The 14,472-nt window shown below is 38.6% G+C and overlaps 1 protein-coding gene across 1 annotated transcript in view; it reads left to right on the plus strand.

Annotated features, from left to right (window-relative positions):
- The first annotated feature begins 1,122 nt into the window (after positions 1-1,122).
- SCG3 (secretogranin III) overlaps positions 1,123-14,472 on the plus strand; it is a 36,212-nt gene continuing 22,862 nt past the window's right edge. The window contains exons 1-8 of the mRNA XM_046008784.1: positions 1,123-1,539; positions 2,226-2,278; positions 2,784-2,829; positions 2,924-3,139; positions 7,728-7,870; positions 8,901-9,050; positions 11,458-11,644; positions 14,174-14,290. Coding sequence (XP_045864740.1) covers positions 1,449-1,539; positions 2,226-2,278; positions 2,784-2,829; positions 2,924-3,139; positions 7,728-7,870; positions 8,901-9,050; positions 11,458-11,644; positions 14,174-14,290 — 1,003 coding nt within the window. The 5' untranslated portion in view covers positions 1,123-1,448. The remainder of the gene's footprint in view (positions 1,540-2,225; positions 2,279-2,783; positions 2,830-2,923; positions 3,140-7,727; positions 7,871-8,900; positions 9,051-11,457; positions 11,645-14,173; positions 14,291-14,472) is intronic.

The following is a 14,472-nucleotide window of genomic DNA, read 5'->3' on the forward strand; positions in this document are numbered from 1 at the left end:
GTTAGTTAGTTTGTTTGTTTATAGGTACTCGAATGACTAACTTGCTCCTTGAAAAGCAAGGGTGCAGAAATCAAAGGCCTGATTGTGCTGAATCCTTCTATTTGGTCATTATTCAGATGGGTTCCCAGAATGCCACAGTCCGAAGGAAAGGCTCCAAGCTCTGTTTAAAAATCAGAAACTGAAGAGCTTACTCAGCATCCTGCTGACATTACTGTTGTTTGTTTTCATTACTTAAAAGTCTTCTGATAACTCCTTTTATGCAATAATGTTAGACTTTGGGGAATATTCTTAGAATGTGGGAAGACCTCCTGACCTAGTTAGGATCCCTTCTCTTCAAAGACTTCTGGAACAGCCAGGCCCTTAGGCATAATTGAATCCTGGGGAAGAATTTTACAGAATTGCAGGTTTGTTTGTTTGTTTGTTTGTTTTGTGGTGCTGGTGGTGCTGAAGACGGAGCTTTCCCCTTAATGGAGAAGGGGGAGTTTTACAATGAAACTGGCCCTTGATGCTTACTTATCCCAGACAGATGAGGACATCCACGCTTGGGGGAACAGGTAGTGATTTTTTTAGTTCTGCTTCAGCATCTAGGAGAGTGAGAATGTGTAGCAGCAATGTATGTGAAAGAACATTCCTTGAATTTCCCAATTCAAAAGACTGAATAGAGTTAAGACAGAAATAAGAGCACTGAGGGGCGAGGGACATTTTGTATGTCAACCCAAATCACAAAGGCATGGCTTTTTTAAGGATGTAAGTATTATGTCTACCTTTTGGTTAAAGGGGGTGGAGGGGAAAGAAGGGATTCTGGAACAGATATCCCAGAACTATCCCAAGACAGAAACCTTCATGCAAGGTTATCTAGCTCTCCTTGACAGGTGCAAAGGCAGGGAAGGCATTTGGTCCTTGAGGTAACATTTGATTGGGAAGTTACGACAATGACGTCCAAGCTGATAGCAATCCAGGTAACCCTGAGCACAGGAGCACCCGAAAGACTGCGGCACGGAAAATACGCTAGCCTGCCAGTCGCCCCTCCCCCCTTGCATTCTCGGGGGATTGGAGTAGCATTGGAGTCGCTGACGCCATCCCTTACCGCCTCTGGCTCTCAGAGAGCATGCGCTTCCTTCCTCTCACTTCCTCTCAAGGAGGGAGAGAGAGTAAGGCTACGCCCTAGCCGATCCGCGGCTGGCTCCGCGTCACAGGAACTTCAGCACCCACGGGGCGGACAGCGCTCTCCCCCACCTGAGGACCTGACTCCCGAGCGCCCTGAGCCTTTCTAATTCCTTATACAGAGTAGCGGCGCAGAGCTGCCCGGGCCGCTGGGTCCCTGCCACTCTTCCTCGCCTCACCCGCCCTCCTAGCTCTTCCTGTTTTTACTCCTCCTTTTCATTCATAACAAAAGCCACAGCTCTGGGAGACGGCGCCAGGCTGTTTCTGAAGCCAAGCGTGGAAGAATGGGGTTCCTTTGGACCGGCACTTGGATTCTGGTGTTGGTGCTCCAAAGCAGCCCAATTCAAGCTTTTCCCAAGCCGGGAGGCAGTCAAGGTACGTGGGCACTTTTCTTCCCACCTCTCTTTTATTTCGCCGCGAAGAGGTAAAGCTTGGCATAATCCCGGGAACTGTAATCACCTTGCCTCTTTTCTGATCAGATCGTATCGGTGCATATTGATAGAGAAATCAGTCCGAATTCGGAGACAAGAAGACAGATGCCACCGCCCCCCACACACAATTTTTGAGTGATAGAGTAATAACATGGGTTGTTTTGAAATATCTTATTTTGAAACTGGGCGAGGGGGTGGGTTTTTCCGCCTTAAAAAGTGGCATTTTCCCCCTAGTTGTCTTACAACTAGGATATTTTATTCATAATATGTGCAGCATATGATAAAAGAGCTTTTAATATACCAGTAATGTCAATCCAAATTATGCTCTATCTAGCTGGAAACAGCTGGTAAGAGAAGTGTTAGAACTAAATGTTAGATTTCTGGGCAGAAAAATAAAAGTGTAATTCTATTAACTCAGGAAGTGCACCAAGATAATAAGCAAGGCAACGTTGATAATCATTGTTACTGTATAATCTTGATTATCTTTGTTAATACATATTTTTGTTCACAGGCATCCAAAAACATTTCTCCTAATATTTGTTTTTCTTTTTTGGAGATTTTATGTAGTAAGATACATATTGTATCTTTCCACTGTACAATAAAATTTATATTTGTGTTTGGTTATTCTAGAAAAACCCCTACATAATAGAGAATTAAGTGCAGAAAGACCTTTGAATGAACAGGTAGGTCAAAAGAAAAATTATAAATGCTATTTCATTTTATTTTAGTTATTATATTTAATGTAATTAAGCTGTGACATTTTAGCCATTTTGAATTCACAAACTTCAGGAACTTAATAATAAATTGTCAGAAATTAAGATGGAAAATATGTTTTGGGAAATTGTACATCTTAACAGTTACATACATAGAATTCTGTATAATACATAGAACTAACTGTATACTAACCCAGTAAATCCAATATCACATCCGCTCTATTTTAAGACTGTTTAATTTACCAGATTTATCTTTCACCAATATTACAGGAGCAGGGAATTAATGTTTGCAGACCATCTGCCCTTTCTTTTATCTCATTTAATCCTCATGGCAATGCTTTGAAATAGAAATTATTATTTACATTTTACAAATAAGAAAATGAAATCCCACGGAGATTAAATTATTTAGCTGTCATATTTGGTAAATGCTGGAGCAATGATTTAAAACCAGATCTATCTCCAATTTACTTCCCAGATTGCTGAAGCAGAAGCAGACAAGATTAAAAAAACATACCCTCCAGGTAAAAAGAAATTATGTTGATATAATTTAAATAATGTAGGTTATGAAAATCTTAACTAAAATGGATGTGTTGGGCTTGGGGGCTTTTCTTCCAGAAAACAAGCCAGGTGAAAGCAATTATTCCTTTGTTGATAACTTGAACCTGCTAAAGGCAATAACAGAAAAGGAAAAAACTGAGAAAGAAAGACAATCCATTAGAAGCTCCCCATATGATAATAAATTAAATGTGGAAGACGCTGATTCAACCAAGAATCGAAGACTGACTGATGATTATGATTCTACTAAGAGTGGAATGAATCATAAATTTCAAGGTAAATGAGGAAATAAAACTTTTGATTCCTTAACTTGGAGTCTCCCCATTGTGGGTTAAGAGAAAGTCCTGTTTTAAAATAGCCTTTTTATATTCATAGTCCTTTATTAGTTAAGATCAAAAAGTTAGGCAAAGCCCAAATTTTTGTGTGAGGCCTCAGCTTCACAGAAGCTCAAATTTTATTTTCTCATTTTAAGGTTCCTTTACTGATTCTTTGAAAACAGTTTAAATCTGCTATCTATATTTTATGCAATTGAATTCATTTTAACATTCCAGTTTACTTTATAGTACAAAGAAAATATCATAATTCTCAAATAATTACATCAATAAAATGCTCCTTACAAAAGCTGAAATAGCCACTACTTTCTTTTCAGTGGTCTTTTCCTAGTCATATCTTTCTCCCTTTCTAACCTTTCCATGGCCCTAATTATCACCTATAGCCTGATGTCTCATAACACTAGCCCACACTTCTCCTTCTCTGAAATATATATATATGTTACCTATATATACAATAGTTTTGTTCTCTATCCTCGATCACCGCCATCCTTGTCCAAACTCTAATCATGTCTCACTTGAACTACAGCAAAATCTTCTAATGGATCTTCTAGCATCCACTCTGCCCTTCTCTAACTCAGAGCAGCCAGAGTGATCTTTTCAGCACACAAGTACAATCTTGTCACTCTTGCATAAAACCCGTTAGTAGATTCTTATTTGTGTCAGGATAAAAAACCAAATCCTTAATGTGGCTTCCATAGTCCTGGAAGGACAGATTCCTGTGTTCATCCAGCACAAATGATCTTATAGAAACCCCTTTTGTTCATGACACTTAATGTAATTTGTAATTTTACACTCCTAAGTGTGACTACCTATGATTTCACCTTAACTAAACTGGAAATGTCACTAGAACAGAAACATTGTATATCCAGTGTCTGAATCCTTATGAATTCACTGCATGAATATATGAATAAAGGAATGAGTAGTGAGCAAATAGAATAATACTCCAGGGAATAAATGAACTATTGTATCTGAGCATGGAGGAGGAGAGCGTGTTTTCTGTGCTGAGGACCACTGCTTAAAAGTGACTACAAATTTTCTTTAATATTCTTATTTTGCTCCATGGCCACAAGAGAATTATCCTGGCTATCTCTGCCAGAAAACAACTACTGATTAAATATTACTTTCATTGGATATCACAGCCTGAGGAAAATTCAGAAGTGTGTTCTATATGAATGGGGTAGGGGAGATGGTTTGTATTTTGAAACATTTCATATTGTATACTACTCAGAAATGTGTTTCTCTTGAATTCTACTTTTTAACCTAAAATATTTGGACTAGAAATAAATAGGCATTAGGTATAGCTGTGTACAAAATAGTTTAAATTACTTTGATTGAACAGACCATTTAATTTCATAAAATTAAAAAAATAATCTAATGTTTGTTTGACTACCTTTTTTTTTTTTTTTTGGTCAAACTTGTATGTGCAGGCAGAGTTATAGATCAGTTTGTATCTGACCACTAACTTGAGTAACTTATTTTTAAATTGTTTAACATTTTATTACCATCCCAAATGGGTTCAGAACTCTCAAGTCCTACCCCGATGGCTCTAGATTTACCCTAGGAGTCATTTCAAGTCCACTTGACACTACAGAGGAGACTTTTGGAGATAATGGTCTATGAGTGAATTACTGTACTCCTCTTAGACCTTGGAAATCCTGGAACCAGCTGGGTTTGGGATGACCAAGTTAACTGGAACCTCAGAGGCATGCAGACTTACATCCCAGAAGGAGTAAAAAAGTGAGGGAGCAAAACTTCTGCAGGATACTTTTACACCTTTATGAAACCTCCACATGGGCTTGTAGGGCCCATCAGGTGTCCTTTTCTATGTTTGCCACAGTATATGTGATTCAGGATTTTTCCAAGTTTCTTTTATGAAGTAGTGCTTTGGTGTTCCTGTGTGTATTCACCAAACAAATATTCATTGAGCAATTACTATGTTTCAGACTATGAGCTAGACAAAAAGTTCTGTGTAGTTAGGTACCACGCTTAAACTATTTACCAATCTGTTTCCAGTTCTGGCCCATATGAAGACTTTAATAAAAATATGTGTTGGACAAATGAATGTCAGGTGCTGTACATAGATGCCAAGGGTTCAAAAAATAACAGGGCAGATGAAGACTTGGAAGATGGTCCTTTTACATCCACTTAGCATGTTGTAGCTGCTTAAAAAAAGTTATGGATGTTGAACACATGTTTGGTTTCCCTCTGAGGGCATATGTAGGAGGGTAAAATACGATTTCATGAGCAGTAGAGAAGTCACTCTGAGTAATCCTCTCTATTTTAGAGAAGCCAGGGAAAATCAGTGAAGGTATGGAGCAATGCCCAAGTGGTCAACAATTAACACCATCTAGCAAAAGTCTGCTAGGGAAGTCTGAGAGCAGGCAGCAGTGCAGCAGAGCAGAGAGGTTGTTTCTGCCAAGAATTGCTTATGTTTTCCCTGTTATGAAGTAAATGAACTGAAAAAGAGTCATCTCAGTTATTTTCCAGCTCCAGCAGACAACCAGTGCTCTTCCTTTTTTTCAGATCCCGAGGGATTAAGTGGGAAGGGAAATAAATTTTTCCACCTCTGCATAGACCTTGGGTAGTTTCTGCTCCACATGTTCCCGAGAGTCTGTCTTGCAACCCACAAATGGAAGAATCAGACTCAAATAACAATGAGTCTCTGCTCCAGAAAAACATGGATGAAGAACCCAATTCTCAGTCAGTCAGGAGGGAAATCGGTTGTATGTTTTTTTTCTTAGGGTGTTTTCTGTTTATTAGTCACTCTGATACACAGGGGCTCCCAGGGCTCATAGCTAATGGCTTGGTCGACAGCTCAGCAATAATATACTGTCAGGAAGCTTCTAGTCCTCCATGTATAATCATTCTATTCAATTTCCTAAGCTTTTCTTTTTCTTCAAACAACAAGAGTGATTTATTGGGGTGCCTGGGTGGCTCAGTGGATTAAGCCACTGCCTTCGGCTCAGGTCATGATCTCAGGGTCCTGGAATCAAGCCCCGCATTGGGCTCTCTGCTCTGCAGGGAGCCTGCTTCCTCCTCTCTCTCTGCCTGCCTCTCTGCCTACTTGTGATCTCTCTCTCTGTCAAATAAATAAATAAACTCTTAAAAAAACAACAACAACAACAAGACAATGTTCTGCCCAAGATGGCATATCCCTTCAGCTGTATGGACTCTGAAAGGAAGGTTGGGAGAGAAATTTCTTGTTCGAATCCTCAAAGTCATGGAAGAAAAAGGACAGAATAAAAATAGAAATATGAGGCTCTTCTTTCTTTGAGTAAATATGATCAGAATTATTTAGGCAGAATTTGACCAGAGATTCAATTTCCATTTTCTCTAGAAGATAATCACAGTTGGTACAAATCTACTACATATAATACTTTTTTAGCTTTCACATGATGCTGCACACCAGCTTTCATAGAGTACTTTGCAATTTAAGAGGTACATTTACATCTTATTCTATCTGAGCTTCATAATAAGCCTATGAAGCAGATAATCCTACGATCTCCCTTTACAGTGGTCCAAGGATATATAGATAACAAATGGTATGGTGGGCTAAAATTCTGATCTGTCCAATTCATTTAGAGGTGACAGGAAGAGTTAAGTGCCTTGTAAACTTGCACATACTAATATTTGCTCGATGTGCTCTAGGTTAGAAAAGACCAGCTGTTTCCTGAGAGTTGTCTTGGACATGGTGCTGTGTTTCCTTGCCACCAACACGACTGTGCCTTTCCCTCAGGATGGGCTCTTGTTTCCTCTGAAGTAGTGCTGCCAAATGTATTCCCAGGAAAGCCAACGACACATATTTGCAAGCATCTCTGCAGAGATTTACATAGATTTACATACTGCTTTGCACAAATCTGTTGTCTCATTTTAAAATTTTAAATATCAGACACATAAAATAAGTTCCCTGTTCTCTAGAGAAAGGGGCTTATCGCATTAAGCTGTCTTCTGTAAAGGAGTTCAGACACACGTTCATTTAGAAGTAAATATTTATCCCAAATAAGTCATCAAATCTTCAGCACACCCCCTCTGATTCCGAGTGTGAGGCAGGTTCCCTCACCCTCAGGCCAGGAACTTGCCAGTGGAAGAAATACACGTGCAGATATTACCAGTCTACTCTTTGTATGGAAATGGAATATCAAATTACATAGTATATAGAAGGATGTTTTGGACAATATGGCATACTACATAAATATAGCCCACTGTAAAATTTAAAAATACAACCTTGTTTGTATTATTAGTGAGAATAAGAAAGAGGCTTTTTGTGTTGTCTTCAAATCTTCTTTTCACTTAAAATCACATAAGAAGCTTTCAGAATTTCCATTGCCACCTTAGCATCTCACCTTGAAGTAAAATTTTATTTCTAACCAAGGACTTATGTGGACCAAACAACACCATAAATGCATTCCAATCATACCTGAGTGTACAAGAGTTGTATTACATTGTATTACACTTACAGTTTGTAAATGTAATACAATCCGTGAATTAGGCCTATGATAACTATGATGTGGAATTGTGATTATGCCCTCTAGATGATCCAGATGGCCTTCATCAACTAGATGGAACTCCTTTAACTGCTGAAGACATCGTCCAGAAAATTGCTACCAGGATTTATGAGGAAAATGACAGAGGAGTATTTGATAAGATTGTTTCTAAACTGCTGAATCTTGGCCTCGTAAGTCCTGCATGCGAATAAACCCATTTCTTAGGACAGTTTGGAATTTGCTAAGAAGCCAAGCTACATCGTCCAAGTTGTAGCCGAATATTTCTATTATCTCTACTTTATATTAAGCACAATAGGTTGTGAGGACAAATAAGACAACGATCTTCTAGGAACTTAGAGTCTACCAGGGAACTACACAAATATACACAGGACCACCATGCAAGCTGCACCAGAACTGTAAAAGCAGTCCAGCATGCCAGAGGATGGGTTATATGCAGTTGGGCAATAAGGAAGAGCTTCAGAGAAGGAGGTGTTTGAAGTCAGCTTAAAAGGATGGTTAGGATTTAATGAACAGCAGTAAAAGATATGTGAGTTGTAACAAGAGACTAACAGGAGCAAAGATAAGCAACATTTGGGAAACTCTAAGCAATTAAATTAGGTCATTCCCTCAGCCTTACTCCCAGATCTTGTATAGCTCTGTCAGGCCATAGCAGGGGGCTAAATTTGTCTGTTTCAGAGGGTACCTGCCATGACCTGCAGCTGAGGGTTGAGAAAAAATGCTCGAGGGCCACCTGGGTGGCTCCAATGTTTGAGCGTCTGCCTTTGGCTCAGGTCATGAACCCAGGGTTCTGGGTTCAAGTCCCATGTTGGGTTCCCAGCTCGGCAAGGAGCCTGCTTCACCCTCTTGCCCTCTGCTCGTGCTCTCTCTCACTATCTCTCTCAATTAAATTTATAAAATCTTTAAAAAAGAGAGAGAGAGAAAAAAAATAACCCTCAAGCTGTTTCTCAAGATAAATGTTCCGTGGATTCCCAAAGACAGGCCTGATTATTTGTACAGCCCAAAGGCACTGTTTCCCAGGAGGGCTAGGGCAGTCACTAGAATGGCCAGCAACTAATAGAGGCATAAACAAAGGTATTCTAGAAAGAGGGACCACAAGATTCTCTCATCTACTAAAAAATGTATTCAACTAGAGTTTAGTCTAGATTTTTTAATCGTGAGTATGAGACTAGCAGTTATATATCTTTTCACTCTTTATAACAGATCACAGAAAGCCAGGCACACACACTAGAAGATGAAGTAGCAGAGGTTTTGCAGAAATTGATCTCAAAGGAAGCCAACACTTACGAGGAGGAACCCAATAAACCGACAAGCGTGACTGAGAGTCAGGCTGGAAAAATACCAGAGAAAGTGGTATGTATATGTGACTTCATATGCATGTTATGAATGTGTGCATATGCATGTGCATGGATGTGCGTCTGTGTGTATATAATTAACACAATCTGTATATAATTAATATCTTACTTGATGCCAAAGAAGATTTGGGATATGTGACACATTGAACCCACTTAAAATTTATACTCATGAAATACCAGTAAGTTACAAGATATAAACCAAGTCTCAGTTGAAAACGAAGATACAGGTTATATTATATTACCCAGTAAAGGTTACATCTTATACTCCACAGTAAATTAACCCATAATGTTAGGTGGAAATGTCATAACCATTCCACATAACAACTGCTTGTATAATGTCAGTGGACTGGAACCAAATATTTCACAGCTCTTTCAGTATACAAATTCTGTTCACAGAATGTCATCATCTGCCTCCAGAACCCAAAAAAAGAAACTTGGGTTGATTTGATCCTGTGCCACACCAGCCTGTGTTCCCAGAGCTAGTTCCCTGATGCTGCCTCTCTGTTATATCCTGAGCCCTTCCACCTGTTCCTTCCTCTTCACATTGGTTCAGAGGCCTGCAACCATCCTTTGCTTGGACTAGTCCTTCCCCCTTCCTTCCCCTTCCTGGCTCTATGCCTCTTCATCTTTTCTTTGGCCTTGCCACGCTACTAAAATCTTTCTCCCACTTCGAATTCCCTATAAAACTCTAGACAGAGCTGACCACAGAGGGATATAAAAAAATATCAAACTTTTCACCTTCCTTTACTTCTCCACCAGAGAACCTAGACCCCATGGCTCCTCATCCCCTCCAACGCTGTATCCCAAATATAAGGAAAAAGAGTATGTAGGCCTATCATCCTGTTTTAGAGGAGGCTAGAAAACAGAAACTGGGTCTGGGTTTTTCTTTTACTAGATAGCATAACAGCTCCCTTTTGGTCTCCCTACTTCCCATCTCCACCAGCTTCCATTTTTTTAAACAGATTTTAAAGATCTACCCATAACATTCTTGATTTATCAAAGAACTCATGACATTCACTCAAGCTAACCATCTGAACTGAAAGTGACATAACTCCTGTATTTTCCTGATCTTTCATTCCCATTTTGTACTCCTTATTCACCCATCTCTAAAACACCCATATGCTTGACCTGTTCACTGTCAATGCACTAATGCAAATGAAATATTCATTCAGTACATATTTATTGAGGTACCAATTATGAACCAAGTACTGAGGATGTAATGCTCATTTAAAAAGATAGAATCCTTACTCTCATGAAACTTAAGGTCTAATGGAAAAAGTAGATGGTTTTCTTCACAAACAGTCACCTATTTTAACTACAACTGCCTTACGTGCTTGGAGGAGAAAAACATGGTTCTATGAGACCTTGGACTCAGGGAAGTGACTTAAGCCAAAACTGAAGGCTGAATGGGAGTTAACTTGTGGATATGAGAGGTAGAATGTAGTGAAGAATGTGTGGAGTAGCCAAGTAGCTGCTACAAGGGCAAGGTGGCTGACAAACAGAGAGAGCAATGAGAGATTAGCCTGGGGATGTGGACCCAGGGCAGACCAGGCAAGACTGTGGATTCTGATCTTTATTGTAGGACCGTTGGGAAAACACTGGATGATTTTAAGCAAAGGAGTTACATGATCATATTTTTAAAATGATAACTCTAGCTACAACACAGAAAATGCAGTGTTGGGACTAGATTAGAAGTAGTTGATGTACCAGTTAGAAGGTAAGAGATGAAAGTATCTGGACTAGAGCCAGGTAATGGAGAAAAGGAGAAATGTACAAATTTGGGATAGATTTTGAAAGCAGGGCTAACAAGGCTACTGATGGATTAGATGAAGGAAATGAAGAGGAAGAGACAAGAAAGGCTCTTAAATTTCTGTCTAGTCCACTGAATGGACAATAGATCATTAACTAAGATGCAGAACACTGGAAATGGATCAGGTCTGGGAGAAAGAGTCCCATGTACCTTTCCAGATAGCCCTTAAAATTTCACTGAGCAGTCCCCATGGTGTGACTGTTCTGATGGCATTGGATATTCTGACAGGCTTTCCTGTATCCTGTTGTCAAGTCTATGCCTTCAAAGCTCCCCTCCTTGGTAAAAGGCATTTTTATGAGGAGACACTCATGAGAACTGACAGAGGGGGAACTTGGCCAAGTAGGAACCTAGAAATTCCCTGTCTATTCTCCAGGAGCAGGAGCCAGGGTCCTCAGGTGAAGCATATGTCTCTTAGCCCCAATGACCTTTCCATGTGGCTAGATGCCCACATGCCTGAAAAAGGATTTGATCCTGCAGGAGCTTGCAAAGGAGGAGGTATTCCTACACTTCACATTCAAGGACACCAAAGAGGAAAGAATCAAGATGGAGAGTAATTAGTTCTAACAAAATGTTTATTTTTTATTGATTTCTCCAGCCAATGGAGACTCCAATGGCAACAATTCAAGATGGTTTTACTAATGGACAAAATGATGAAACAGTATCTAATACCTTAACCTTGACAAATGGCTTGGAAAGGAGAACTAAAATCTACAATGAAGACAACTTTGAGGAACTCCAATATTTCCCAAACTTCTATGCATTACTGAAAAGTATTGATTCAGGTAAACACTGTGTTTTCTGACCCTGTGAAATAGAAACAGTAATTCCAGGAAATGTATGGGTGGGGTTTTTTCTTCCTGTTTTCAGTTTCTAAATGCAGTCTTCAATGACATATATTATGGCCTCAGGGAAAAGAGTCCACATCAATTTTTTCAAAAGAAGAATACTAGTTATGAAAATATTTAGGAAAGGATAATCAGGAAAGGTGGCGTTTCTGGATAATTCAATCTTCTTGTTAACAGAGGGTTCACTTATTTGTTCAAAAAACAGTCACTGGACATGTGCGGTGTTCGGGACGCTGAGGTAAGTAAGCCCTGTGCAGATGAGGAGAGAAATCAATGTCACTGCCTGACTTGCTCAGCTTCAAATCTTATTGCAAATCTTTTCTTTCTTTAAAGGCTGTATTCATTTTCCTCTCTTGGTAGGAACAGTGTGTCTAACATAATTTAATCTTTTTAAAAATAATTCAGATTTTTGCTTTTTAGACATTTTCAGCTTCAGTCTTGAAATGAGATCAAATGAACTTAACGTTGGACCACAGCAGGTCAGGAGCCCAAAACACACTTGGCAAATGATTTGTTTTTTAAAAACAAAGTCCTCATTGTGTCTTTTCTCTTACATGTACATCAAAATAGGTTAGCTGAAGATTTCAATTCATGTTTACTTTTGATTAATCTTCAAGGAAGATAATAATGAGCAAATTTTCTGTTGTTATTATTGTCCAGACAGGTGCTCTGCACTGCTTTATGGCTTTTCCTCTCTCTGTTCAAAGATTCAGCCCTGGATTGAACATTGGTAATAAATATTTCCCCAAGAAGTGACCTTAGAGTGAGCTTTCATTTCTGGAGAACATCCATTGTCCTTCAATTCCAGACATTGGCCAGATGGCACCAGCCCCTCAGTTGGTGCCTACAGGGCTGGTACATCTTGAGGGTCCATTCTCAGCCATCTTGCCCCATTGGATGGCAAATGCCCAGCTCAGAACCTTTGTCATCTTGGTGAGTCACTTCTTGTCAGGGAAGAACATTAGCATGACGCCAGATAACTTTACAGATGTGACCTTGAACAAACAGTGTGATAGCTGAAGTTATTTACCATTGCTTTTCCAGGATCTCTTCCCCATTTCTTCTCTCACACTTCTCCTCTCCCAACTTTGGAACTTTCATGGTATTTGAAAGATTCCACTCTATGGAATGTTTTTATTTTATTTATCTTTCAATTTCCTTCACCCCAACCCATTCTTAATTTCCTTTTTAATAGAATTTTAATTTAAATCCTTACACTCAGGTCTTTGATAATACCCATCTTTCTCACCCAAAGTCTGAACCAACTGAGAAATAATAAAATGGGTAGAAAACCAAAATATTTCTGATAATTGATAAAGTCTGGGTTGTAAAGGTTATAGAATGCAGCTTAGTGTGAGATCCAACAATAGGCCTGCTCATACCCTGTCCTCAGTCTAGTTCTTGGAATAGCCAATAACAAGGATCATTGGATTCTGCAAAGCAGGTACTTGTCTCAGATCTCTGCCTTCCACTGTTCCAGGGGAGGAAAAAGAAGAAAGATTCTAAATCCCTACCAGTCAAGAAATGAAGACTACTGGCCATTGCCTACCAACCCCATCTGTAGGAAGGATGAAAAGATGGTGGGGGAAAGGCCAGGAGTATTTAGAAGAGAGCCTTCATGGCAGCCAAGAGAATAGGGAAAATGGGCTCTCCTCTAGCACCTTTCTTCAAAAACAGAAATAAACTTTTTTAAATTTTAGAATTTATATATTATATATATATATATATATATATATGTATATACATATATATATAATGACTATGGAATTATCAGCTATTGTCTTCCATTGTCTTCCATTAAGATGCAGAACAGTATGTCAAATTATGAAGAGTTTCCAAGAAAGTGGTTACCTACAGGGAAGAGGAGTTGGGGTGGGGGTAGGAAGAAAATGTTATTTTCACTACTATTTACTTCTGTACTGTCAGAATATTTTTACTACATGCATATATTCTTTCAAGTAAAATAAAGTTTAGAAAGCAATATATATTACTATTAATATTAAAAGAGCAACCCTACATTATAAAAAATAAAGATACATGTGTGTTTTTATTTTCAAATATTATTTGACTAATGAAAACAGGTCATTCTTGCCCTCAAAAACATACAGCCTGAATAAAGAAAAATTGTTGGGTCACAAATTTTCTAACTTTCTTTTTGAGTTCCTATTACCTCAGGTTGTAAACTGCCTCTTTATCATCTACTCTATTAATAAAGTATTTTAGATTAAAGTAAATCTTTTTGGAGAAGTTATAATTGATTGCCCATTTCTGGAAAAGTTCAGTGTGCCTGTACATTATCCTGTATTCTGAATCAAATCTTAGCCTTTCTGTAAATTAAATATATGTGGTTTCAGCTATAAGTGTAGGGAGAAATATTTCAATAAGATGCCTGCTTCATAAATTGACACTGAAAGAGGAAGCTATACTCCACTAGTTTTTTTTTAAATTATTTTTTCTTTTATAAAGAAAAAGAAGCAAAAGAGAAAGAAACACTGATTACTATCATGAAGACATTGATTGACTTTGTGAAGATGATGGTAAAGTATGGCACAATATCTCCAGAAGAAGGTGTTTCCTATCTTGGTGAGAGTCTTATCTGTTTTGTTTTCACTGTAACAGCTTTCATTGTCCAAAGTGAATTAGGGATTTAGCAATAATTACATCACAAACCTGATCATTTATGCCAAAATAGCCTGAAACATCTGAGTAACCGGAATTGACCAGCTTGATAATGCATAGAAATAAAATTAACCAGAAATTTTCAA

Source organism: Meles meles, chromosome 6 (assembly GCF_922984935.1).
Source record: "Meles meles chromosome 6, mMelMel3.1 paternal haplotype, whole genome shotgun sequence".
NCBI lineage: Eukaryota > Metazoa > Chordata > Mammalia > Carnivora > Mustelidae > Meles > Meles meles.